This window comes from Ciona robusta, chromosome 2 (assembly GCF_009617815.1).
Source record: "Ciona robusta chromosome 2, ASM961781v2".
In the NCBI taxonomy this organism is placed as follows: domain Eukaryota; kingdom Metazoa; phylum Chordata; class Ascidiacea; order Phlebobranchia; family Cionidae; genus Ciona; species Ciona robusta.
Genome location: NC_143236.1, coordinates 4,435,292 through 4,461,227, shown reverse-complemented (window position 1 = coordinate 4,461,227; position 25,936 = coordinate 4,435,292). Strand labels below are relative to the sequence as shown.

Sequence of the window (25,936 nt, the reverse complement as noted above, 5' to 3'; positions counted from 1 at the left end):
TTGTTAATTCGCTCTTGATCTGTAGCAATTCTTCCTCTTGTCTCAATTTCCAATGCGAGAGTGTATTTTAAGTTCTATGTGACGTCACAGTTACGCCACGTTAGATTGCTGACAACGGCGACAACGGCAAGTGGCAACCATTTTTTATCCTTCTTTTCTATCACCTTACAGTCTATGTGTGCTGTTGATTTACATCTGCCACCATCTATCTTCTTTGATTAGTTACCCCTGAGCGGACCTGTGTGCGCCTGCTTTCTTGTGCTAAAATTGTTCGGTATAAGATGCTGTGTTTATATATAGTGGGGTAGGAAGATTCAACCTATTTTCTCTATAGTAGGGTGGGAAGATAGGTCACCTTTTCAATCTATTTTCTCTTCCAATTCGGTACTAAACAAACATTTAAATATTTTTTATAAGACCGTATCCTCACGGCCCCTACATAACGTTATTAGTTGTTTAAAACACGATCAAGATATTTAAATATTATGTGTCAAATGTCTCCCATCTGTTCCCACCCCACTATATAGTGGAGTGGAGGAAGATGGGACACCTTTTCATTCTATTTTCTCCTCCCATTGGTAGTAAACAAAAAATTGTTAAATGAACCAAAGCCGTATCCTCGCTACTCCCATAGACCGTTGTGACCTGGTTAAAACATGACCAGAATATTTGGATAATATGTGCAAAAGGTGTCCCATCTTCCCCCACCCTACTGTATATTTTATTATTTTTGTGTGATATATAGTTTGTAACCGTACGCCCTGTGTGTGTGTACTATTTAGGTGTATGTGTATTATTTAATCGTGTATGTATTTTTAGAAAACCATACCACATACTGACCACCGTACAAAATAAATTCGTTTGCAACAAACCCACGTACGCGCTTTCGTCAATCTACAACCTTAGACCGTTACTATCAAAAAAGAAAATTGGAATTATAGACCCTATACGAGACATGGGGTACCGTTTCACTTTATACTTCGCCGAGACTCGCACGCCGTAACAAATTAAAGCCGACCCGCTCCAGAGCGACACAAAGTGAGAGCAGCCAACCTTAACCTCGAGCTAACCCTATCAATGTACTTGCTTCAATATTGTCAGAAATTTATGGATTTATGAAAAAAATGTCATAACGATGTCGACTTTTGTTTAAGTTAAGCTTTAACCATATATAATGCCTAGTGGTATAACTGTGTGTAATGCATGAGGTTTGGTTTTCTATAAATCTTTAACTCAACCCACTTCCTGTCGTCAATCATCCATCGTTTGCATTTCTTAAGAATTGAACATTTGCAATCAACGATCAGTTGTGGGAGTGGTGTTATGACTCTACATGAACAGCTTCGTATTATATAGCTAAATTCGTTAGCAAATCACAGAACTTGTTTAATGCCAATATTCATATTTGGCATTTAAACAAGTTCTGTGATTTATAAAATTGTTCTTAAAATTATATAATTCAAAGTTCATAAAATTGTATAATTCAATGTAGACACCATGGACACCATGCATTCTGTTGAATTGGCATGCTTAGAGCCTCACATAAGCTTTAAACCTCCCGTGTATGGAGTAGCCGTAGGTGACAGTAGGAAGAAACTAGCAAACAAATTCGTACGCTCACAGCAAAAATTAAAGGTAAAAGTAAATTAATTAGGCAAATACTTATGTAGGTAACTCCTAACAGGATTTTTTGCCTTAAACATGCTCGTTTTCAGGAGTCAGACTCTTCTTTTTACCTCGGAGACCTTGGACAAATTGTACAAAACTTGCAAATGTGGAGGAAACATATGCCTCAAATCAGACCGTACTACGCCATGAAGTGCAACCCCTCACAGCCAGTGATACAACTGCTAGCGTCGTTGGGTGTGGGCTTCGATTGTGCCAGCGGGGTATATCATCTGTTGTATATAATTACCTTTAATATATGTCTTTGAGAAAACGCTTTGCTAAGCGTAATATATAAGATAGGATAGGATACCGTTGACACACTAATATGATATTTTCCAAACGTGTTTTAACAATTAAAATCCCCATTTTAGAGTGGTGAATCTACGATTATAGTTCTAAAAATATTTTTTTGTTTCTTATGTATAATGAGGCGAAAAAAGAGAATCAAAATATTTTTTATCTTTCTCTACCCTATACAAGTATTTCTCCATTTTTAGTTTGAAATTGAAAGTGCCTTAAAATGCGGAGTTCAACCAGATGACATTCTTTTTGCCGTTCCATGCAAGATGTCTTCTCATATTAAGTATGCTTGTCAAACCGGTGTTCGTACCATGACTTTTGACAACGCCGACGAGCTGCACAAAATTTAACGGATTCATCCAACTGGAAAGTAAATTACTCAGTTTAATTTCTTGCTTCCGTCATTTTGAAATGAATTCTTTGTATGTGGCAGGTTACTGCTGCGATTACGGGTAGAATACTGTGGAATAGGAATAAAAATGGATGACAAATTTGGCGCATCAATGTCAGAAGCCGAGAAGCTGATATTGCTGTGCAAAGAGCTGAAATTGAATTTGGCTGGGATTTGGTATGATGTTCGCGTTAGTGTATTTTAGTACATGGTTTTGCAAAACGATGCATGTTGTCCAACATAGTTTTCACCCTGGAAGTGAAGCAATTCGTTTGACCCGATTGACCGCAGTCTACAACAATGTAGAGAACTATATGATTTCGCCAACTTGAATGGAATTGACCTGAAAATCATCGATATAGGCGGTGGACTCGTTTGTACCGAGAGTTTCATTAAGGTTAGAAGTATCCTTTAGCATATGTTTGGAAATTTTGGTAATTTACAACGAACAGCCCAATTTGGTTTATATATATTAGAGTGAAGGAAGACGGGACACTTATAACCACCTATTGCCCAACATAGTTCAAAATAAAATACTTGACGATTTTCTACCACCAATTATTACTATTATTATTGACAACTACAACTAAAAAGTATATAAAAACTCCCGAGCAGTTATAGTAGCTGCTATTAATATAGTTTACACTTTTGCTACAAATTGAGAATTGTTATAAAGTAGGGTGGAAGAAGATGGGTCACCTTTTCATTCTGTTTTACCCCCAGGACACAAAGAGCATTAAAATAATTTTAAAACCGTATCCCCAGGACTCCCATATAAGAACGTTGTTAAATGTTTAAAACCCGATCAGGATATTTGGATATTACGTGTTAAAGGTGCCCCATCTTCCTATATATACTATATTTTGCACAAGCTACATTTATTATCTCTAAGAACAAGTGACCGAATTTCGAGTATATTTTTCATACATTATCTTGTTATTATATCAGTATAATATATTTGGAAATACAGTATAGAGAAACAAATTATTGAATTAAAAGCAAACATTTCAAAGTTTGGAAATAAAAGCAACAAAAAGATAATAAAAAACCTGGGGGATGATGTAAAATACCCAGGAGAAGACGAGACGAAATTTTCAGCTTATTTTTATTCAACTACGATATTTGATGAATTAGACTCGCAAAATACAAAATTTCGGGAGTTTTCATATGACTGAACGAACTTTCAAAATAATTACCTTACCTATTATTTTTTTTAGTCATTGAAGAAATGGTGTAGTCGCTTAACACCGAATTTTAATACTTAACATCAGTTATCCTTTTCGTATTTTTGCGCACATTGTTGGACCATGAGAATATTGTAAATAATGCTGTAACATTTTTGGGGTCCATCATTGATTGGGTGCGGCTAAAGATAGATTTAAAAAATGAAACGTCTTAAACAGTTAAAATGATAGACGAATGTTACATATGGGTTGTTATGTTTTTTAGCCAAATACCCCATGTCTTCTGCTTCTAGTTTAAATAATCTTATACTAAATCTTTTTGCTTTAACGTTATAGGTTAGTTTCCAAATTACTACTGCTGTTAACAAGCTGTTTCCGCCGGAAACCGGGGTAAAAGTGATTGCTGAGCCCGGCACGTTTCTCGTGAAAAATGCATTCTCCTTCGTAACAAATGTGCATGGTAAAGCGCTCGTTGGTGGTAAGCTGACACTATAGTTTATTTTATGTAGGCATTAACATATCCAAATCCCTTTCTACAGACACGGCGAAGTATTACATAGGAGCTGGAGTTTTTACAGCATTTATTTTAAAGTTTTTCGAGGAATTTAAAAGAATCCCAGAAAACTTGTCCCGCGAGGCAGTAAGTATATTGTAAAATTTATTATGTTGCACGCTAATATATTCTATCGTTGTATGTAAGTTAGAATGCCAAACTGATTTTTAATCGCTTTGTATTACAATTTAATAAGTTTTTTTAGTAACTAAAACAGCAGTATCTACAAACTTTGTCTTTAGGAAAAAGGTAAATATTACAGGACAAGTGTATACGGACCGACTTGTGCAGGAGACGATTGTGTCGTGGACAATATTATGCTGCCGGAAGCTCAGATTAATGACTGGTGGATCTTTGACAGTAAGCTCACATTTGGTTTATTGCCTTCAACATTTTGTTTTTACTTTTGCATTTGCAGACATGGGAGCTTATTCTTCGTTAGTGAGCCTTGGTTTTAATGGTTACATGGTTTTAAAGGCTGGGTTTTACATCTCGCAAGATATATGGTAACATTTTAATTATGCTTCATATCCCATGGATATTGGGCTTGTCATATTGCAAGTTTGTTATGTATACTTGTTTTAAACTATGAAGGCTTCATGACTCTTACTTTTTATGTGCATATGTTTTTCTCGACATAACTACTAAATACGGTTATGTTAAAAATATGCACGGTCTTTATGGTGTTAAAATCTTAGATACATCATATATTTCTTGTGTTTTCAGGCATGAAATCGCTGAAAAATTAGACCCTAAGTGTCCATTATTTGAGCAGTACCGGCAACATCAGAAACTGGACTGTGAATAAGGTCCTATATGTAGTGTAGTTGTTCATCGTTGATCTATATTCGGAGAATGTTTTATTGTTGCGAATTGGTACACAGATTATTTCGAATCAGTTTTATTATATAAAGATTGTGATTTGTGACAAATCGAACTATTATTGTATATCGTACGGTGGTATAAGACGGGACACGGCAAAGACGGGACTTTTTCAAATCTTATTTTACGGGTACCATTTGGTAAAGGACAAATATAAATGTTACAGTAATATTCAGCAGTATTCTCATGGTCCAACATAGTGCGCGACAAAGACGGTTACTGTTGTTAAGTAGTAAAATTCGAGGTTGAACCATGGCCTATACCTAATGTATATATATATACTATAACATTGAGTAGGCCATGATTGAACAAATAGGCTACAATACGGCCTGTGATTGGAATAAACGGCTCGTAGTATCACGCCACACAAAGTCACCTGCAACCAAGCCTAAAGGTAATGACCGAAGGTACTTACTTTATCCTCGCTTGGTCGGAAAACGACAGTCGTTATAACACGGGTGTTAATAGCCTACACCTCGTGCCAACTTACGAGTTACCAAGTATGTTAAAGTATACTAGCGCGGATATTTCAAAACCATACAGTAGGCCTAGGGTGGAAGAGGACGTAATACTTTCAGTACCAAATATCCAGATACACTTTGGCCGATCCAGATATTAAATATCATCCACTTGTTACATGATTTCTATGTTTTTATGTGGGAGACGTCATTAGGAATGACGTATGTTTACTCAAACGTCTGTTTGTTGTTCTGTTGTCATTACAAAACGTGTTAGTTTGTTCGTTGTTTTACAACCTTCCTGGTATCCCTGTGTGTTTTACTATAGGCAGTAAATGTATAGTGGACCAGAATAGATTACGAACTTATAAAGTGGAGTATGAGTTTTTAAAGTACCAGTATTGCTGATCGTGTTGACTAACCATATTTATAGCGTTGAAAATATCTTTCAGTATAAAAGATTGTGTAAAAATTATGTTGGTTTAATTACAACTGAGAAATTACAAAATGGAAGCTCCAAAACCTGCAAAGAAACTTATCAGTCACGATAATGATGCATTTGAGCTAGAACCTTTGGAACCTGAAAATGTTGAGCACAGCTTACCTGGCAGTGTTGTAGATCTACAAAGCAGACCTGTATCTGCTGTACCAATGAAAACAGAAACATCCTTATCCGGTTCTGATGACCAGCTGGTAGAAATTCCAAAGCTTAAGACATATATGAAAGGTGAAGGAAAGTCTGGACCCAAAGCAATGCTTAGTCGAGCTTTGCAGCAGAACAAAGTACTTCCCATAAGTCCTGATGTTGGTGAAATGGAAAGGCCATCCAGTGCACCAGAGCGCCACCGAAAACCACCACCCCCTATTTTGGTTCAGTCGAAGCGACCCAACACGGCATCGTTTGCTCCAAGACCCTTTTCCCTGCCTTTGAGGCAAGATTCTTCACCGAAGCTACCAGCAAACATTGAGGTTCAACCAGAAGAACCACGTGAGCTATCGACAAGCCAAAGTATGAGGTCAAGGAAAAATGAACTGGCAACACCAGCCGTAAATGAGACTGCGTATATTCCGTACGAATATGCACAGAGAATGATTGGCAGGATTGTTGATGATATGAAAGACATGAAGACAACTCACCTGTCAATTCTTGCACGGATGGAGGATCAGTATCAGTGCATTGAAAAAGAGACGCAGTTGCAGTTTGACGAATTTGTAAATTCCATGCAGGGTTCAAACAGAGGAAAAGTGAATAACTATCTTCGTATCATTAACCTCTTGCGCATTGAGTTGGCAAAGACTCAGGGTCAAAGCAGTGATGCACTGAAGAGTTTGCAGCTAAAGAACAAAGATTTGCTTAAGCAGAAACATGATTATTTGAAGGCACGAAAGGATTCGGTTACTGCAGAGTCAACAAAACCAAAGCCAGGGGCTGCTGTGCCACAAGTTGTGGAACATGTTGCTGAAGACAAGATATCTAAGGATATTCAACAAACTGAGAAGAAGGAGAAAGATGAAAGTGATCAGGAAGAGGGACATGTTGTTGTTGTTCCTGTGCTTGCAAAAGCAGAACCACGAGGAACAAAAGAGTCGGGAGATTTGGAAGATCAAGTTGAAGATGCCACTCAAAATATTGATCAACAGAAAGAAACCGATGCTGTTGTTGATATAGTCAGTGATGGTGGATCTGTGGAGGAGAGGGAGGAAGTAGGAGATGATCTGAGTGATAAGGAAGATGATGCTCAGGAGGAAGTAGGAGATGATCTAAGTGATAAGGAAGATGATGCTCAGGAGGAAGGGCTGCTGGATCATAACGATAAAGTTGATGAAGTTGTGGTTGATGGAGTGATTGTTCCAGTACCTGTAAAGAAAGGGATCTTGTCCAGTGGAAAGAAGGACAAGCAGCAGAAACAGGCTCAGAAGTCGCCTTCGAAACGTGTCAAGCCACAGGACCAACCAGTTCATGCTGCACCTGTTCCTGTATCATCTGATAGGGAAAAGAAGAAATTAGAAAAGCAGTTGAAAGACTTGGAGAAGAAATTGGCAATGAAGACAAAGATTGCAGAGCGAGATCAAAAAGTTGCAACGGATGCAAAGCAGGAGCTTCAAGCTGCAACCAAAGAGGTAACTGAGCTAAAGAAAAAGATCGCTCTGTTGGAAAAGGAGTATCAAAGCTTACATGAAGCAGCGGGAGCTGGTGCCATTGCACTGCAGAAGTTGCCAGAGTTGAAAGAGGAAATTAAAAGCTTATCATCTCAAAACCAAACTTTGGTTGATAACTACAACACTGAGAGGGTTTTGAGGAAGAAGTATTACAACATGGTTGAGGATATGAAAGGTCGCATTCGTGTTTATTGCAGAGTGCGACCACTCAGCAAAACAGAGAAATCTAATAATAATACAAATGTCATTCAATCTCCAGATGATTACACAATCAAAGTTGCAGCAAAGAAGGGCGAAAAAGAATTCCAGTTCGACCAGATTTTTACTCCAGACCACAGTCAAGCAGATGTGTTTGAAGACACTAACAATTTAGTGCAATCAGCTATTGATGGTTATAACGTGTGCATCTTTGCCTACGGACAAACTGGTTCTGGTAAAACATACACGATGATTGGAGACTCGGACCAAACACAACCTGGTATTGCACCAAGAGCCTTCGAAAGAATATTTAGTCTCATCAAAGAAAATAGCCAGAAGTTTTCTTTCTCTGTTTCTTGTTACATGATGGAGTTGTACAACGACAAGTTAATAGATCTGCTGGTTACTTCAGGTGGTGGCGACTCTGCAAAGCTTGATATTAAGAAGGATAAGCGGGGTATGGTGTTTATACAAGGAGCTATTGTCAATCAGGCAGAGAATCCTGCTGAACTACAAACGATTTTCACCAAAGGTTCTGCAAACCGTCACATCGCCTCTACTAAAATGAATGCTGAGAGTTCACGCTCCCATCTCGTTATTGGTGTAGTGATAGAAAGCACCAATCTCACCTCAGGGGCCATCACTCGTGGAAAACTCAGCTTGGTTGATCTTGCTGGCAGTGAGAGGGTTGGAAAAACAGGAGCAACTGCTGATCAGTTGAAGGAAGCCAACTCAATCAATAAATCACTGTCTGCTCTAGGTGATGTTATTTCTGCTCTCTCCAGCGAGCAATCTTTTATCCCTTACAGGAACAATAAGCTCACAATGATGATGCAAGATTCCTTAGGAGGCAATGCAAAGACCCTCATGTTTGTGAACATCTCCCCAGCCAACTACAATTCTGAGGAATCAGTGACTTCACTGACATATGCGGCACGTGTAAAACTCATCACCAATGATGCTTCAAAGAATGCTGAAACAAAAGAAGTGGCTCGACTTAAACAAGTAATTGCTAAATTGAAGGCAGGGGAAGATATTGATGATTTAGATTACTAAAGACATTTTGTGCATATTTGGTGAAAAAGTCTAATGTAATAGTAATAGACTACTAGTAGTATAATTTTTATAATTTGGTATACAATTGAATTCCCGCAGTAGAATTTTAGCCTTATATCATGCAGTGCACTTAACTTGTCTTTTCATATTTCATTACACTGTACAATAAACCACTCAGTAATTTTGTAAACTAGCATATCGATTTTTAATATGTTTTTTAGGTGTTCACCTTTATACCTGAAGAAATTTAATTTAAATTTTTTATTAGTTTAAGATAGGCTAGTCAATTTAATTTTCACATATATATATATCAATTCGTTTGTAATTTTTGCTACCATTTTGATTTAGGCATAGCCATTTAATGTTTTCAATACTTTTATATCACGCATTACTTTGTTAGACACACACATCAATTTTTCATATTTGTGATACATCACAATTGATACTCACGCATTTTTTCTTTGCACAACAAAAAAACTGTTTTAAAGATTCTTCACATGGGTGCTTTTTCTTCGTGCTAACATGCCTTATTACTTAACATTGTGTCATAGGCTACTTAATTTAAACATACATTACATAGTTCATTCTACATCATGCCACTGTTAATGTTAAAATAATCTAATCTTTGTCGAAAATCACTGTTGTGTTTACTGTTTTTATACTTCTATTGATATATATATACATGGTTTTTAACAAACTGATACTCTGAGTTAATTTCCTGAAACATAAGTCTATAAATGTAATAATACGTGTGCTATCAAACTTTTATTGTTGTTTTTTTCCACACTGTCACACGTAGTTATAAATAATCACTGTAAATTTAATCAATTGTATTACCCACTGTAGAATGATAGAAAGTAGAAATTTGGTATAGGATTTTGTAAATGCAATTTCCCCGAACATGACGGACTTTGAAAACACGACATACAACTCCCCATTAGAGGGCGATATACACCAACCAACACCTGAAGTTGATGAAGATGATGATGAACTGTCAACATTAGATGAACCTGTGAAAGATACAGTGGTTAGTTTTTGTTCCTGTTATAAAGCCTTGTATTGTATTAATTATTCAGTAGTTCTTTTAGGAGTTTTTAATTTTCATTCAGAAGTTTAATTATAAATAGTATTTAATTTTTTCAAAGTTTATTAGGAAATAATACAGTTCTTGGTTTAGCAATGATTAAAACAATTTTTAATTAAAATAATTTTTAATCATCATAACATGATACCGACAGCTTACTGGTAACCACTGCCTTTTCAACAGCTCCGAGACCTAAAAGCAGTTGGTCTAAAGTTTGTACACATTCTCTACCCGACCAAAAACACACTCCTTCTTCGTGATTGTAAGTGACAAAATACATTTCTGCATTGAAATGTAAACTGAAATAATTGAACTGTTTTTTGTCAGGGGATCTGTGGGGTCCGTTATTGCTGTGTGTTACTATGGCTTTCCTAATGCAAGGTAATGTTATACTGAGTTTTCGTCTTTAAATGGAAACGAAAAGTGGAATGATAAAATACAATATGCCTTTTTATATTTGAAAGATATTTTCATAAAAAAGTCGTTGCAACCTTTGTGTCCTTGGACAAGACATTTAACGGCAATTACTCCAACCCAGTGGTCACTAATGGGTTGTCTAAATTGTCAGCCATACAAAAAACACCACAATAAAATTACATATGTGATAACTCGTAAGCAGTTATTCAGGATATTTACAATAATTTTCAGGTGTTCATGATGATAAGACTGGAAGTTCTGGTCCACAGTTTGCTGAAGTATTTGTAGTAGTGTGGGTGGGAGCCGCCATTGTTACTTTGAACTCCCAACTGCTTGGTGGAAATATGTGAGTTACTGGAACTTACTGCTTTGAAAAAGTGACAGTCTAGCGGCTGTACCAAATCAAGACTAAATTTACCCACAATTACTTGAAAATAGAAAGTGTCAGTTCTGGGTATTTCAGTGTGGAGCTCTACTTGGTACTTGAGAACTTGCTTTCATAGTTTTGTCATTTTGTGTTCTTTCATTGGACAGTCTATCTTTATGTTAATTTTTTTTTAAACCCGCTCTCTTTTCAGCTCATTTTTCCAAAGTGTATGTGTGCTGGGCTACTGCATGTTTCCATTAGTAGTAGCCATGGTTATATGTTGGGTGATCGTGCACTTAACTCAGCAAGGAATCGTCTCAGTAATTGTACGACTCATCATATCAGCATTTGCGTATGGGTGGGCAATTTTTGGTAAGTTTTAAAATTCGTATTAGTTTTGTATATTAGTATTTTCAAATTGAACATTTTGATATATTTTGACAGCTTCTGTTGGTTTTCTTGGGGACAGCCAACCGGTTGGCAGAAAAGCACTGGCAGTGTTTCCGATTTGTTTATTTTACTTCATACTTGCATGGATGGTTGCCACTTATTCCTAAAAAAAAACAAGAAGCACTGACTTTGCGTTGTTCCACTAATCCGATGCGCGGAGTTGCTTTTGTAACTGTAATGACAGTACATGAGTACAACTCTCACAGAGCCATTGAAATAACCAAAAGATAAGTCAACAAGTTGTAAGCTAGCTTTGTCAAATGCTGTCTTGCTCTTTCCAGCATTAGGTGCTCAATGTGTGAAACTTTTACAGTGGTACACATTATATATTTTATAACCGTGCAATAGTAAAAATGAAGCTTGTTATTGATTATGCAACTACCTGGAATATTAACATGCAAAACAAACATACTGGATTTAGACATTTTAAATGTTAATCAATACATTAACCATTTGATAAAATTAAAACCCTTTTTCATTAGTTTGAAACTATAATATTTCTATATGTTTTGATGCTGTACTTTGGTATTTTTTAAAGCGAACCACACACATTAGCAGAGCATAAATAAGCATTATTTATTCTTTTGTGTTTTATTGCACTTTGTATATTGCGGTATTTATCGTATATTAGGACAATAGGAATAAAAAAACAATATCTTATGTTAGTGGTGTGTTCACCTAGTGTTGTAATATCATATTAGGAAAGAGCAGCCATATATCTTTCTCTTTGTGTTTAAGACAATACAATATTTACTTAAACCCGTCCGGAGTTATGTAGTCAACGCAATGTAGAATACAATGTCAAGATACTACCCTTGAATATTTGCTCACATCTCATTAATAATTCATATATTCAAGTTATTGTTTCTTGGTCGATAGATGGTGCTAAAGAGTCTGATATTCTGCATACTTACACATGGTAGTGGAGCTCAGTGAAATCAGATCTATTTACTGATTTAATGTCTGTTTTTTTTTTATGTTAAGAAAATAGTAAATACGGTTCTTGTTTAGACTGCAGGACTGGGATATTCTGTAGAGGTTCAGCCACTACTGTGCTGAAAATACTTGAAACATTTTCAATTAAATTGGTGTGCATCAAATTTATTAGAATTTTTTGTCGCTATACTAAGTTTTCAGCTTAGTAAAACATTATGTCTGTCACTGTTTGCAACAAAAGTACGTACAAAAGTACGTAGACTCCACACAATGCAACGAGTGCACACAATTGCACGGTGAAATGAAAAAAAATTAGGTTCAAAATAAGGTTAGACAGCTCACATGCAAACGAAATCTCTTGAGGTGGAAAATCAAATATTTCACAAATACCAAGCTACCATGGCTGAATCAACATTGTGAGCTGTGCAGATTTAGGTTCCAGATTTTACACTCAATTTCAAGTACAGTAATAATCAAGAAAGGGCTTACAAAATTGATCGTAAAAAGAAATGAGTAACAAGTATATCACTGATGCACACACAGTATACTGTGGAAGACAGGAACATCGGAACAGACATTACTACAACTGAATAAAGTTTATAGAAATAACTTTTAAATACTGTCAGGCAAATTTAAGTGCCGGAAAATGAAAAAGGTTTTTTAACAAGTTTGTGTCAGATAATTGTTAATTTTGCCTTTTTAAAATGTGTAAATTGTTACATTGTTTGCAGCTTTTTGAGCTGTAACCATGTTCAAAGAAAACACTTGTACAATAAGATTAGGAGGGGGTATGATGAATCGACCTGGCAGAATATTGCACTTGATAATTAAGTGGGATAGATAAGGAAGAGTACAAGTTATATGTAAGCACACAACCGATTTTATTTTAGGTGAAATATTATCTCTAGGATAACTTTGTTTCTAGAAATCATATAACAAGCTCAAAAGCAATAATGTTTTTATTAAATGTGGCATCACACCACTTCTTCCCCTCGTTTCTGTCTGCGCAACACTGCTGCTTGCCACTCTGGCATGTCCCCTGTTGAAGCAATATTCTGCGTGGAGGATAATTTGCAACTTTGAGTTTTATTAACCAAGTTCTCTGAAGTGTCAGTTTTTTTGCTTGGGTTATGCGTACTGATAGATCGTAAGGCTGGTTTTGGAGGTTTGGTCCCAGCTTCTTCTAAGCTTTTACTTGGAAATTTTAAACGTGGATTTAAAGTGATTTTCTCAGTTTCCGTGTCGGCATTGGAATTTTTGGACTGGTTTGATTTAGGATGTTGTGGGACAGGATTTTGCTCTGTAGAGTTTTCATTTTTTTCCATATCCTGTAGGATTTAAAAAGATGGTAAATATTAATTAATACCAATATTATGAGAAAAGGACAAAATTATAGGTGCGATAATGCCTGGTTTAATCACTGTTGTTTTAAGAAACTGTCACGATTCCTTCCTCATTTTTAGGTGGTTATACAAATGGACTATGGTTATTATAATGTGTTGTATACCTTTGGCTTTTACCTGTGTTTTGAGTTACATCTTACATGGTCAAAATCCCTACCTCATTTTAACTAATAGTTATTATATTGTGTTGTATACCTTTACTTGGTTGCTTGTGCTTGACAGGTTAGATTTTTCCCACTTCTTGGAATGTTTTCTTGCCAGCGACACCCAGTCGGGATTCGAAGACATTGCAGGAGATTCTTTCTTGGAAGATTTATCATCTTTTGAGCTCTCGGAATTCAACCGAGTTTTGGGCATTGCAGGCTTAGGAGCACTTTCGTTGTTAGGGGTCAAAGTTCGTTTTGGTTTTGTAGGAATCTTAGGAGGGCTTTTCCTATCCATTACCTTGTTGGAATGTGGGGGGACATTCTTTTCTTCTGGAGTGCTCGCTACTGATGTGATGTCTTCAGTAGATAAAATTTTCATATTGTTGTTATTGTTGTTGTTGTTTCTGTTAAGCGATGATTTTCGTACAACTGAGTTGTTTTTGCTTGGGTTAATTTCCATGGTGTTTTCAGTTTTTCCAATCACATTAGAGCTTTGTTTAGTTTCTTCATCTGTTTGTTTTTCCTTTAGAAACTTTCCACTCTGCTTTGTTTGCCTTAACTTGACATGAAAAGGAGAAGGATCACTATTTTTTTCTTTTGGGTTTTTGTCAACAGCTTTAATGGATTTTTCAGACCCAGCCTGCTCCTTAGATTTTAGCGACTGACGCAGAGGTGAAAACACAGGCTTATTTTCAGTTGGCGAAACTTTTGTGTCTTTGGCCCCATTTTCTTTGCTTACTTTACGCAGCTTAACAAACCGGTCCGTGCCCTCTTCCTCTGGGGAATGTCCATTACTTTTATTTTGGGTTAAATCCATTTTCAAATCACCCTCCTCAGTCTGATTATTGGTACTTAAGTTACGTCTTCTCTCCAAAGCTTTAGTAATCTCATCACAAGGTGGGGACATTGGAGACTTTTGTTCATTTTTATCATTTTTCGTTTTTGATCCTCCAAGCCAGTTCAGTTTGTTAGGCCTCTCCTGCTTAGGTGACTTACTTAAATCCTTCTTCTTCTCCTTTTGTTCTTCCTGCTTCTTATTTTCCTTTTTATCGTAACCTTCTGGTTTGCTTTTCTTCCCAAATGACAGTTTGTGAGCAAGACCTTTTGAAACCACCTTGGGCGAATCTTTGTTTTCTGAAGAATCTTTAGATTTGCTTGGACTCCGCAACTGAGGTCTTTCAAATGATGGAGTTCTTTTTACCACCACAACGGATGATGATGACGATGCATTGCTGGAAGTTTTCCTCAGTTTTACTTTGGTAACATCCCCCAATGACGGCACTTTTATGTTACCACCTCCACCAAGAGGACTTTTGAAAGAATACGACTTTTTAACAGAGCTGGTTTTCGGAGCAGCATCATCCAATGTATCAGGTCCAGCAGATTTTCTCCTTGTTTTAACATCCACATCTTCAGGTTCTGCAAAATTTTACATGTGATTACCAATTGATACATAATAGAATGAAACCACAAGCCCACAACTATTCTTTCGGGGTAGCTAACACTTGCATAATCAAAGAGTGTAAAACCCTAATTTAATAAAGACTTTTTGGCTCTTTCGGTATGAAAAAAAAATTTACAAGGTAGACAGGCTTGCCGTGGAATGTTGGTTTTATTATCTTTGTTTATAACTATAGCTAATGACATTTAAATAAATAACAATTTTCCTGCCACAAGCACCTACCGCACTTTGTATGACAAGATACAAAAAGTTGTCAATTTCTATCTCTATATATAAGTTTTAAATGAGTAACCTTCTGGTTTTATATCAGCTGTTTCCAGATCATTTGCTTCAATTGGGAGATCAGGTTTCTTTGCATTTTCAATTGGTGCAAAAATAGAATCTGGTATATCCAATTCTGAAGCTGTATCACTCTGTTGTAAAGTAAAAAGGGTTACTTTGTTAAGTATTACATTTCTTAAGATAAAGTAATATATTACAATATGGGAAATTTATAAATATAACACAAGCTGGGCTATTGTACTAGCCAATAATTAAATTTAACCAACAGTTACCTCTTTCACGCTTGTGAGCACCCTTCGCGTTGCGGCCCTTCTGTTTTTAGGTCGTGCCGCAATTCTATCTCGTGCTGCTTTGTTCTTTAGTATTGTTGGGTGTTCTTCGAATGGTTGCTCCATTGCTGTTTATAACGTGGTTAGATTATTTACACGGTCGCAATATTCATCGCATGCTAACTTAATCTATAACAGAGCGTTATATTTCAATGTTACAGTGTTGCGGAAACTAGCGACGCGCAATTTCCTTTCCAAACACAAATAAGAATTATTAACCTGCTGCAAGTAGCGCATCCTACGCGTTATAATTTACAAGCAAAATTTTAACTGGCGCTAATGTGCAGCACACACAGTTAAACCTCCTACACTACAAACCCGGTAGTTTTCTTTTAACTAAAGCAGAGGACGTATGTTCACTAAAGTTACGCAGTCAATTATATACGTCATAGCTTACCGCATCAACTTTCAAACGAAAGGAACCACAATCAAACGCGCCAACTTAAACAACAACTAGCTGGATGGCAAAACTGAGCCAAAGTACATTCATTATTAATTGAATGAAAGCTTGCCCAAGTCTCTTGTTTAGCCTACTATAACTTCTATTGACTACGATTTACACTTAGTTGACCTTGCTTAAGGCCCTACTTTACTTAATCTCTTTCAAATACTGCGCCGAAAAATGACGCTTGAGCTCGAGTTGACCCTAGCTAAAAAAGTGCTTTTGTTTGTTTACTAAAAAAAATGGTAAAATTCGTTAAGATCGAAGTAGCTTTACATGCGCAAAGAAGTAACACTACCGATTTAATTCTGAGAAGCAGTCTACGCAAGCCATTCAGTCAGACATCAATAAATTTGCAGTGTGGCCAGCAGCCGCTTACGTCAAATAAATCGGTGTCGCCGCAACAGCTGCCTGCCTTTGAATGACTGAAAGAGGTCTCCTTATTTCCTTGTTTCGTGATTCCAGCAACTAATCACATATTCAAAACGTTCACGGTGAAATGAACATGTATTCGAAAACGTAGCAACATGTGTAATTATCCCTACGTAGTGATGATACAAATGTACTATTATTAGAGAATGCTCGCTTCTTGATCAGTTTGAATTCCCCGGTGATTCGCTATGTATAGGGTGTTTGATTAATCCATGCAACGTCATAAGGAAGCACGATGACGTTGCTGAATAGCATAATATGCGGTACAGCTATTGCATGGATTAACCCGTATCGTTCTCAGTGTTAAACTATCTCGAAAAGTTACCATGCGCCTAGTAAACCTTTTAACCTTTTGATAAATTCTGAACACTTCGTTACATACACTTGCTTACACTTACAATGACGAGCTATACCTTTTGTTTTAAAACAAACACAGGTCGGTAATCGAATATTATTGTTAGGATCAATTTGACATATTGGCCACGCGCCATGCAACGTAACCCGCATTGTGGCATGTATGTTTATTTATATTAGTAAAAGGCGTTCTTCAAGAACATGTGGGGTATAAAAGGTAGGTGGAAAAGAATTTCGTATTTTTCTTGATTTAAAGATTCACGTTTTTGCGTTAGGATTTGACAGGTGGCTTTGTCGTAGAACAGGCAATCTTTGTTACTACGATACTGTCAAGAAGTGCGTCGTAACTATAAGGTTTCGAAGAAAGTATAATAATGTTTTCCGAGAAATTATTCACCATACACCGTATTCGGTAATATTACTCTCACATTGCATCACAATAAAAGACGAATGACGTCATACAATTCAATCAAAATTTCTGCCTACCTGGTTCTGATGTTGAAACGACATCACTCTTCGTGCGTTGCTCTTTTTTCGAACTCTTATTTCCCATGGTTGCATCTGTCTCCTCAGCGTCCAGAACCTACAAGAATGAAGCAAGGCATACCATTATGACGGCTACTGATAATGAATCATTACTTGCCCATGTCGCGAGTATCGTAAATATTAGCTTCCTATACCAGGCCAAACATAAGAAACGATAATTTTTACGACCGAGGCTCCAAAAACGTCTCTTTGGTTAGAATACATCGAATATGGGAGGCGGATTTACGATATAATATAATGCTAGTGCCAGCGAGGTTTAATAAGCTACAAAAAACATAGGCTTGCGTAAAAATTGGAGAAGATTACGCAGATTCTTAAAGAAAGCGTCCACATGCCTTCTGTTTTGATGAAGTTTTTATTCCAAACTTTCGCTGCCGTTGTCGTTTCTTATCGCCTTTGTGTTCTTGTGAATTGGTGACGTCGGAATTACGCGCTCGAGACAGAATTGCAGACAAAGATCCTAACGGCGTCTTTGCAAACTCTTTAGCGACACCTCGCGACTTCTTTTTTGCTTGAACGGGAGCGATTTCCTCGCCAATGTTTTCTTTCATTTTCTCCCTCTGCTTGTGACCCTTTGATGCCCTTTGAACCTGAGGTGAACCGTTTCTTGATGTCTTTTCATCAATGTATTCTGACCCACAATCCGGACCGGTTGCCATGGCTTCACTTTTTCGATACATCCAAAGATTTTCCAGCATATTTCGACCTCGTGCAATCTTCGACTCTCCAGCGACGGGTTTAGGTTCAGATTTGACCTTTACCGATCTATTGGAAAATATTGACAATCTGGACGTTCGAGGAAGCCTAGCTGAGTTCCATCGAATAAATGTTTTCGTTTCTTTGTTCTGCGATTGTGCTGTCTCGTCTTGAATTTTCGATGACGTATCCTCCAACGACTCTGAGCGTTCTAAAGTCCTCCGGAGTCCTCTACGGAGCTTTTTGGGAACAGAAACTTCCATAGCCATCAAGCTATTTACAGCCACAACTCAGCACAGTAATACAGAACAAACGCTATCAAACAAGGAAGCTATAGTTTTAAGGTGTTCGCACACATTGCAGCGGCGTACATTCCATACTTAAAGCACTTTCATGTTAATTGAAACACACAGCACTACCGACAAACAACGCTCTTAACCATTATACAGAGCTACTCACACGGCTGTGAGTGCCATACGGAACAAAATTAGCCCACTCAATATTATAAGATTACTCCCACGATTGATGAAATATACTTCGGTTGTTTACGAGTGACTGACTAACTGTTGCTGACCTACTACCGTTAAACTGCTACTGGTATCCAGCACTGTATGCAAACACACCTCGCAATGGACATCGTTATCGAAGACGATCGCCGCTGGGCACGATTCACCGTCTGCTACGTCACATAAATATCGATAAATCTTCTTTATGTGATCGCAATTTTGCGACCGTTTGATGGGCCGTTCAATAAACAAACGTTCCTGACCGTTCGCTTCGATTTAGTCTTCCTCGCCACAGCGCAAGGAACATAAACAAATAAAACAGTCGATCTCGCGTGGGAATGTTGCATCACAGCAGTAGCGTGGGTATTGTAATCATCACAGATTTGACTAAATTTGGTTTGAGACATCTATATTTAGTATTAACCAAATTAGGGCGATGTTAATTTCAGCTACATGCTAAACAACGCAACATGTGTAACTAATCGACATCGCGTATTCGATTTTTGCTTAGCTGTTTATAAGCTGAAAGGAAACAGCTTGCTGTAATCGGCCAAGGTAATTACAGTTAATTGCCTATACGTCATGGTCACTTTCTGATCACCGTGACCTTCACTGCAAATACGTGACATCCACAACAACAACGGCCGAGAAACCAAACACAAACATTAAGTTTGGTAAAGACGGGACATCTTTAGCACATACTATTAAAATATCCTGATCGTGTTTTAAATAATTAACAACAGCGTTTTGGGGTCGTGAAGATACGGTTTTATAAATCTTTGAATGCTATTTGTTTACTACTAAATGGGACAAGAAAATGAAATGAAAATATGTCCCATCTTCCCCCACCCTACTATATAATTGAAAAACTGAAGTAATTTGCGAATACACTGCTTTAAATACAAATGCAAATCCAGGCAACGTCATTTTCCCTTCTGTACTGTAGATTCACTCACTGTTAGAATAGGCCAACTCTAAAACCTGTATACTTAACATATCCGCTTCCTGTTTTGGTGTGAATTTGGAACGAATGATAAATATTGCACCATGTGGTTGTTTGGTATGTATCATAATGAAATGCATTTTACGATGAGAAATTTTGAAGGTGTTGTTTCAAATACAGTTGGCTCTTATTTCTTAACAGTATACTTTACAATATATAGACATTTCCGTAAATGGCGGCTCTTTGATTCGTCATGTTTTCAATGATAGCACAACAGTATGTATGTTTAACATTATTCTGAAGTCAAGAATTAACCTGGCATTCATTTAGCACCTATACTGGAACTCTAAAGTAATCGCAAGGTCTAAATTACTGGTACATCGTATTCTAAAGTAACTCAGTGTGAAACCTCGTCTATTTGTGTAGAGCTACTGACAAACCAATATTCAACTATTGTTGTTGAAACGCAGCTGGGTGGAAAAATCTAAATTCAAGCTTGAGAGACTAAGTTCAGGTTGCGAAGGTATTGAAATAAAGGGTACGGGGGTCACCACTCTTTACAATTCTTCCATAACGAGCGGGTAAAGTAATAGGTGGTTACAAGATGTTGAGTGAGAGTGAAATTACTTTTTATATTCTGAAAGTTTTCCACAGAAAACAAAATGAAAAACAAACATGAAAATAAACCACTTTGATACGCGTATGTTAGACAACATCATGCTTTATACGTTTGCTACATAGTATGACTCATTACCGCAACAATTGATACCAGCGGTTACTTTTATAGCACATGGACGTCACTGCCGTTTTAGTAGCTATATACATATTATTTCTGATAGGCTCTGACGTCAATCTGATGTCAAAAGAGAGAAACTAGCCTGCCTCAACAGGAATGTTGAAAAGGTAAAATAAATATCACTAGATGGGTAGATGGTTAATATTTTGGTAACTACGTACTCTTACTGTTGTTAAATGATCTTACCTCTGAAGTGAACTTGTCAAAACCGTTGATGAATATTATAGGCGGTTCACTCACTGGTCGTGGTGGTCTTGGTTTTTTTGGAACTTGTAAGCCTCCCGGAGCTGGCACACCAGGTTCGAGTCTTAAACGCAATTGGCTCTGCCAAAAAACGCAATATGTTTGATCAGAGCGTACGATGTGTTGCAATGTTCGTGTTGGTATACGTTTAGCTGGAAATATTGTGACCGATCGTGTTCATTATATTAGTTATTTTGGAAAACGTTCACTGAAGCTGAACACCATCAAGCAACAGTTTGATGCTGTGTACTGAATTAAGTGGCTCCAACAGTTTTAAAACAAACTACGTTCTAATAGTTTTGATGTTGTTTTAAACCCATATATAGCAACACTCCCTACGAAATTCTATAGGAACGCTGGCATATTAACCAAGTCACAGCAAAAAGAGGAACCTACAATGTAAATAAGCCTGCTTACTTGTAACTGTGAAACCTTGTTTGGAGGAGAGGAGGCAACACCAGTGTCACTTTTTTCGGTTAAAGGCTTTGCAGTTATCGCTGTCCCCTTACTTCGGAAAATATCAGTTGTTTCAACCTCGGGAGAAAAGACGCTTTCGTGTGACAAACTGAGCGGTCTGTTTAGCCCGCTGGATGACGTCACGCTAGTGCGCCTGGGAAAAATCACGTAAATTGAAACATTGTGTGAATATAACTAACGTGTTGGGGCTGGGTCTAGGCTATACTTCCAAAATCAAGTTTACTAAAATATACTTAGTGTATATTTTTTTATTCGTTACTTAAATAGACACATTACATCGCATTACAAAACAATATGAACACATTATTGTGTTTTAGGGCAGTACATCATTTCTTGGGTGTGTAATATAGTAGGATAAGGGAAGACTTGACACTTTTAGCACATAATATCCAAATATCCTAATCGGGTTCTAAACAATTAATAACAGTCTGTAGGAGTGGTGACGACAGGGTTTAATAAGTCATCGAATGTTCTTTGTTTACTACCAAATGGAACGAGAAAATAGAATGAAAGAGGTCCCATCTTTCCCCGTCTTAATATATTAAATCAGTCGTACACATACAATCCTACACACAAATATTCTCTAAATTCTTACAGTCGTGCCACGTAGGGTGCGTCACTGTACAGAGCATCTTGTGCAAGATTACCACGTGACTTGCTCAGATGTTTCCCTCTTTTTCTTCCATCACGAAATATTTTCCGAATCGCTCTAAACGGACTGAACCTGCGTCGCTCCCCTGAGAAAATTTGAATTCGGGTTAAACCGCTCAGTTGCATGTAAAACTGAAGCTACGTTGGTCCTGTGCCAATTCCAAATGCTTTTCTATGTAATCCAACACTGAGCGACTTAGTTGGCATAACCGACTAGTAACAGTTCCCAAGCCGTAGAGTTGTTTAATCAACTTAATTGATTTTAGTTACCGAAAGCACTTATTGTAGATTGGAATTTGGGTTTATGTTCAAGTGCAATCCGATAGTATTCGGAACGTATTTAGTAATCATTAGCGTTTGTAACTCGTTTTTAAGCATATTCTCACGTTGTTCCACCATTACACTAGCCAATGAACAGTGCGAACGTTTTCACACCACAAGTGGATTGTATTTAATTTTATAAACAAATACAAGCTTACTGTAAATCGGGTTACCTGTATTTTCATGGCCTTGAGCAGAGTCTGTAGCGCTGAGATTTTCCTGACTCTTCGAATTCATTTTTGTTTATAGCTACTTCACGGCTACATCATTTCCTAACTATACATGCGACTATATCCTGTACTGCAAGTGTTAATACTACGGTTTGCGTTACATTTTCAATGGCAAAACATCATATGGCTTTGCAAGAACAATATTGATTTTTCAAACAGCACACGAACTGTACACTAGCGAGGTCATCGAAGCGTGTAGATAAGAGCTGAACGAAAAACTATGCGCGTTGTTCTTGCCCGCTGAGATACGAACTCGGCGAACTATGCTTGGGTACACACGTTTCGGTCTGTCTTTGTTTTTACAGCCAACCTTGCCCAATAAACCGCTCTTACTGCGGGACAGAACGTGACAATCAAAGACGTTGCGCGTGATTCCAAAACATAACAATACAGAAAAACATCGATCGATTGCGTTTAAAAATGATCCACTTATAAATAATTAAGTCTTATTTCAAACTCACATTCAAACTCAAAATTATGCGATTACTGTTTAAATTGCCTTATTACCGGTTCGCGCCACATAATACAAAGAGAACAAAGACTCGGGCAAGCTCTGTAAAATCTCACGACGTCTTGACGAGTTTGAAGTGCGGATCGAAATTCCATCAAAGTAAAACTGTTGTTTTTTCAGCAAAGGCCAACAGTTAAGCGGTCGCACAAATATTGAATTATCGCTCGTTTTACGTCACCAACCATTTCCTTCGTTTGTACTATTACACACGCTTTACCCATAAACTGACCTATTGGACATAGTCCGTGAATGCTCAATTTACTGGTCTAGCATAAATGGTGCTTGCTAGTGCAGAAACGCTATTACCACACAAAAGGCTGGGGGCTCGCGCCAGACTATATACTACCGAAAGCCACAAGAACTCGATATCCCTCCCAAGCGAGATGTAGCATCAATAATGGATCTCTTTTCTGATGTCCTGTAATTCAAACAAGGAGCTTCCAATAGACATATGCACGTTTACCAAATTTGGCAACCTTAGTGCCTATCGCCTCGGCGTTTTATCCATAATTTATTTATCACTTGAACCAAATTCACGCCCCGCCTAAACGACATAAAACGTCATACCCACGAACAAGTTAATGTTTGATAAATACGCTTGACGCCTCTCTTTTTTTCGTTGGTATTTAAACAGTATTGTATAATAAGCACTCGCACAATTATCCAGCCTTCCCTCAAATAAAGAGAAAAGTTGAGTTCAGTTAATAATTTACCGACTACGTCACCGCTGGCACGAACTTTGTGGCAGCTGATTGATTTAGTACAGTTTACCGGGTAAAGGAGCCCGTTCCGGTTAAATCGTGTTTCTCACAACAAACTTAAATATATATGTTACGACGAATAAATTACTCTTGTTGGTCTGTAACACATATTCGCCTTATTTATTTGCGAACCAAGCCAACAAATGTAAATATATAAAAAAACTAAATAAATAGTAATAAAATGTATAAACTATAACCATAGAGAACTAATATAATAGAGTGCACACTCTGCTTTGCCGCTATGGTTAATTGCGCAGACTCGTCACGCTTGAATGTGCCGATCCCATGTGACCTTGTTTGTTTCACTTTAGGCTGCTGCTGTGCGTTTCTGTCAAAAATGTTACCTTCCACATTTTTGCTGTAGTCATTGAATTGATCGTCAATTAGAATTAGGATCGTTTCCGCCAAACGTATATAAAACGAATAAAAGCGCTATTAAATCATACCTCAGCAAAAATTCGCGGAAAAAGTTTAAAAAATGAGTTTTGGTAGCGCGGCCACTCCACAAGCAAGCATGACCAATATTTTGTTGTTTATATTTTTGTGGCAGTTCTGTGTGTGCTATGGAAATATACAAACTGTGAAACAAATAATTTTAAAGACTGTGTTGTACGTAAAATAATTCGACAGTTTTTGTAGGTAAAGACATATTAAATTTTATTTACAAAATGGCATGTTCAAGTAAAGCTAGTCCAGCTCAGATTGAAGAAAAAATGTTTAGTTGGAGTGAATGGGAAAGTTTATTTGAGGAAAGTATTTGTGAGGTTATTTGTGAAGCTGATGTTTATTGTGAAACAGAGAAAAGTAAAGTAAAAAACATAAATACAGAAGTACAGTTATCAGCTACAGCTACAGATATACAGATTATTTATAATCTAGCAACTGAAATGCTTCGGGCATACAATACCCCTCATACTCCAGCAGACCTAACTATGCCTCAACAATGTGCAAAATTCATTGGTGAAATAATGGAAACGTTTAATAAGGATTCAAGTCTTCCAAAGTTGTACACTTTGTATCCAAAATATTGTTTGAATGCGTCTCAACTGCTTGGGTTTCCTCAATTTTATGCAGCACAGTTGTTGATAAAACTGTTTGATGCAGTTGCAGGCTACAACAAAAATAAGTCAGAGATTGTAGTTGCAGGCGTAGATGCAAGAGAAACAGGTATAGTTTACCATCCTAAAATGTAAATAGTAAATGCTGCAGTTAAGTTGGTATACTACATTTTAGAGATTATTGAATATATCGGAGGATTTTTGTTAAAAAAAGCAAAAAAGAAATTTCCAGAATCAGGAGAGGTTATAAGTTACTTATCAAAGGAGGAGCCTGAAGGTAGTTTTGCAAATTTAATGAAAATGGATGGAAAACACCTCTTATTTCCAACTGAGGCGTTGATGCAAATGTTAATAAAACAATATTACCTTCATAATATAGAAACCAGTAAAAGTTTAAAGGAGATGAATTTCAAAATAATATTAAGTAAGCTAAAACAGGACCCATTTTTTACAAATTTATGTGAGATGCTGTGCAGTGAGTCTGGGCAAAACGAGTCTATCATTGTTAAAGTTTTATACTTCATTGCAGAACTATTTGTTAAAGTATTAGGACACAACTTTGCAAAATATGCTTTTCGTAGTTATAAAACCAAATCATCAAAGTTTACACCAGGTTTAAGAGGCACCTTAAAAAATATATGTAAAAGTTAGAATTCAAAATTAGTTTCCTTGTTTAAATTGAAATTTCTACAATTCCATTGACATAATTTACTCACTTTGTTGTTTAAATGAGAGCTTTTAAAACTTAGTACGTTTTGGCATTGGTTCGTTACAAACACTCGTCCAAGGATTTTTTTTTCCGAAGGTTGTGTTGCCACCTTTTATCTTTTTAATGATTTTACGCTGTGATATTGCTGTCACCCCGTATCCTATTTGACTAATGTCAGGATTGGTATTTCGTCGCATGTAAGACCGCTGTGACGTAAACATAAAAAAGTTGTTATTGGCAGTAAGACACCTATTGCACAGATATAACTTGTAAATAAATGTACCAAATTTCCAAATGTTGCCTCTAAAACATCTTGGGTCAATGTACCAAGGCACACATAGGCCATTGTTTTTAACAATCGTTCGGTGATTATTATGATATTTTTTGTAGTAAAAATAAGAGCTTCCCAGGTGGGCTTGGCCATAATTCTTTTCTCTTCAAATGAGAATTTATTGTCAACTTCATTCTGTAAAAAATACAAATTAGCAAAGGAGAAAAAAGGATTAGGGTGAAACAACATTTAAAACATTGTGT

The 25,936-nt window shown here is 37.0% G+C and overlaps 5 protein-coding genes and 1 long non-coding RNA gene across 8 annotated transcripts; 4 read left to right on the top strand and 2 right to left on the bottom strand.

Annotated features, from left to right (window-relative positions):
• The first annotated feature begins 1,470 nt into the window (after positions 1–1,470).
• LOC149740361 (uncharacterized) lies at positions 1,471–2,756 on the top strand. Its single transcript, XM_089871775.1, has 5 exons — positions 1,471–1,635; positions 1,716–1,889; positions 2,166–2,338; positions 2,402–2,536; positions 2,604–2,756. The coding sequence occupies exons 1-3, from the start codon at positions 1,498–1,500 to the stop codon at positions 2,316–2,318; spliced, it is 465 nt and encodes a 154-aa protein (XP_089727901.1). The 5' UTR covers positions 1,471–1,497; the 3' UTR covers positions 2,319–2,338; positions 2,402–2,536; positions 2,604–2,756.
• LOC149740360 (ornithine decarboxylase-like) lies at positions 2,448–5,028 on the top strand. Its single transcript, XM_089872121.1, has 7 exons — positions 2,448–2,536; positions 2,624–2,756; positions 3,880–4,021; positions 4,083–4,183; positions 4,339–4,456; positions 4,515–4,602; positions 4,823–5,028. Exons 1-7 carry the CDS (start codon positions 2,448–2,450, stop codon positions 4,902–4,904), a joined length of 753 nt encoding a protein of 250 aa, XP_089728247.1. The 3' UTR covers positions 4,905–5,028.
• A 272-nt stretch (positions 5,029–5,300) lies between these two features.
• LOC149740359 (uncharacterized) lies at positions 5,301–9,698 on the top strand. Its single transcript, XM_089871705.1, has one exon. The coding sequence runs from the start codon at positions 5,944–5,946 to the stop codon at positions 8,848–8,850; it is 2,907 nt and encodes a 968-aa protein (XP_089727831.1). The 5' UTR covers positions 5,301–5,943; the 3' UTR covers positions 8,851–9,698.
• LOC149740358 (protein YIPF6-like) lies at positions 9,697–11,821 on the top strand. Of its 2 annotated transcripts, XM_089871770.1 has the most exons (6): positions 9,697–9,877; positions 10,118–10,196; positions 10,262–10,315; positions 10,583–10,697; positions 10,930–11,090; positions 11,163–11,821. In XM_089871770.1, the coding sequence occupies exons 1-6, from the start codon at positions 9,752–9,754 to the stop codon at positions 11,273–11,275; spliced, it is 648 nt and encodes a 215-aa protein (XP_089727896.1). In that variant the 5' UTR covers positions 9,697–9,751; the 3' UTR covers positions 11,276–11,821. The 2 variants fall into 2 exon arrangements, with proteins under 2 accessions (XP_089727896.1, XP_089727897.1); XM_089871771.1 differs by lacking the exon at positions 10,262–10,315.
• Positions 11,162–22,480, bottom strand: LOC149740357 (uncharacterized). 2 transcript variants are annotated; one of them, XM_089871710.1, is made up of 9 exons: positions 22,307–22,480; positions 21,757–21,898; positions 21,102–21,294; positions 20,628–20,765; positions 17,441–17,537; positions 15,670–15,794; positions 15,408–15,528; positions 13,703–15,072; positions 11,162–13,432 (listed from the first exon to the last, which is right to left on the bottom strand). In XM_089871710.1, exons 1-9 carry the CDS (start codon positions 22,368–22,370, stop codon positions 13,079–13,081), a joined length of 2,604 nt encoding a protein of 867 aa, XP_089727836.1. In that variant the 5' UTR covers positions 22,371–22,480; the 3' UTR covers positions 11,162–13,078. The 2 variants fall into 2 exon arrangements, with proteins under 2 accessions (XP_089727836.1, XP_089727835.1); XM_089871709.1 differs by lacking the exons at positions 20,628–20,765; positions 21,102–21,294; positions 21,757–21,898; positions 22,307–22,480 and adding an exon at positions 17,836–18,822.
• Positions 22,481–24,154: 1,674 nt separating this feature from the next.
• LOC149740356 (uncharacterized) lies at positions 24,155–25,915 on the bottom strand. Its single transcript, XR_016384360.1, has 2 exons — positions 25,686–25,915; positions 24,155–25,608 (listed from the first exon to the last, which is right to left on the bottom strand). It is a non-coding gene; the product is annotated as an uncharacterized LOC149740356 (long non-coding RNA).
• Between the last annotated feature and the right edge of the window lie 21 nt (positions 25,916–25,936).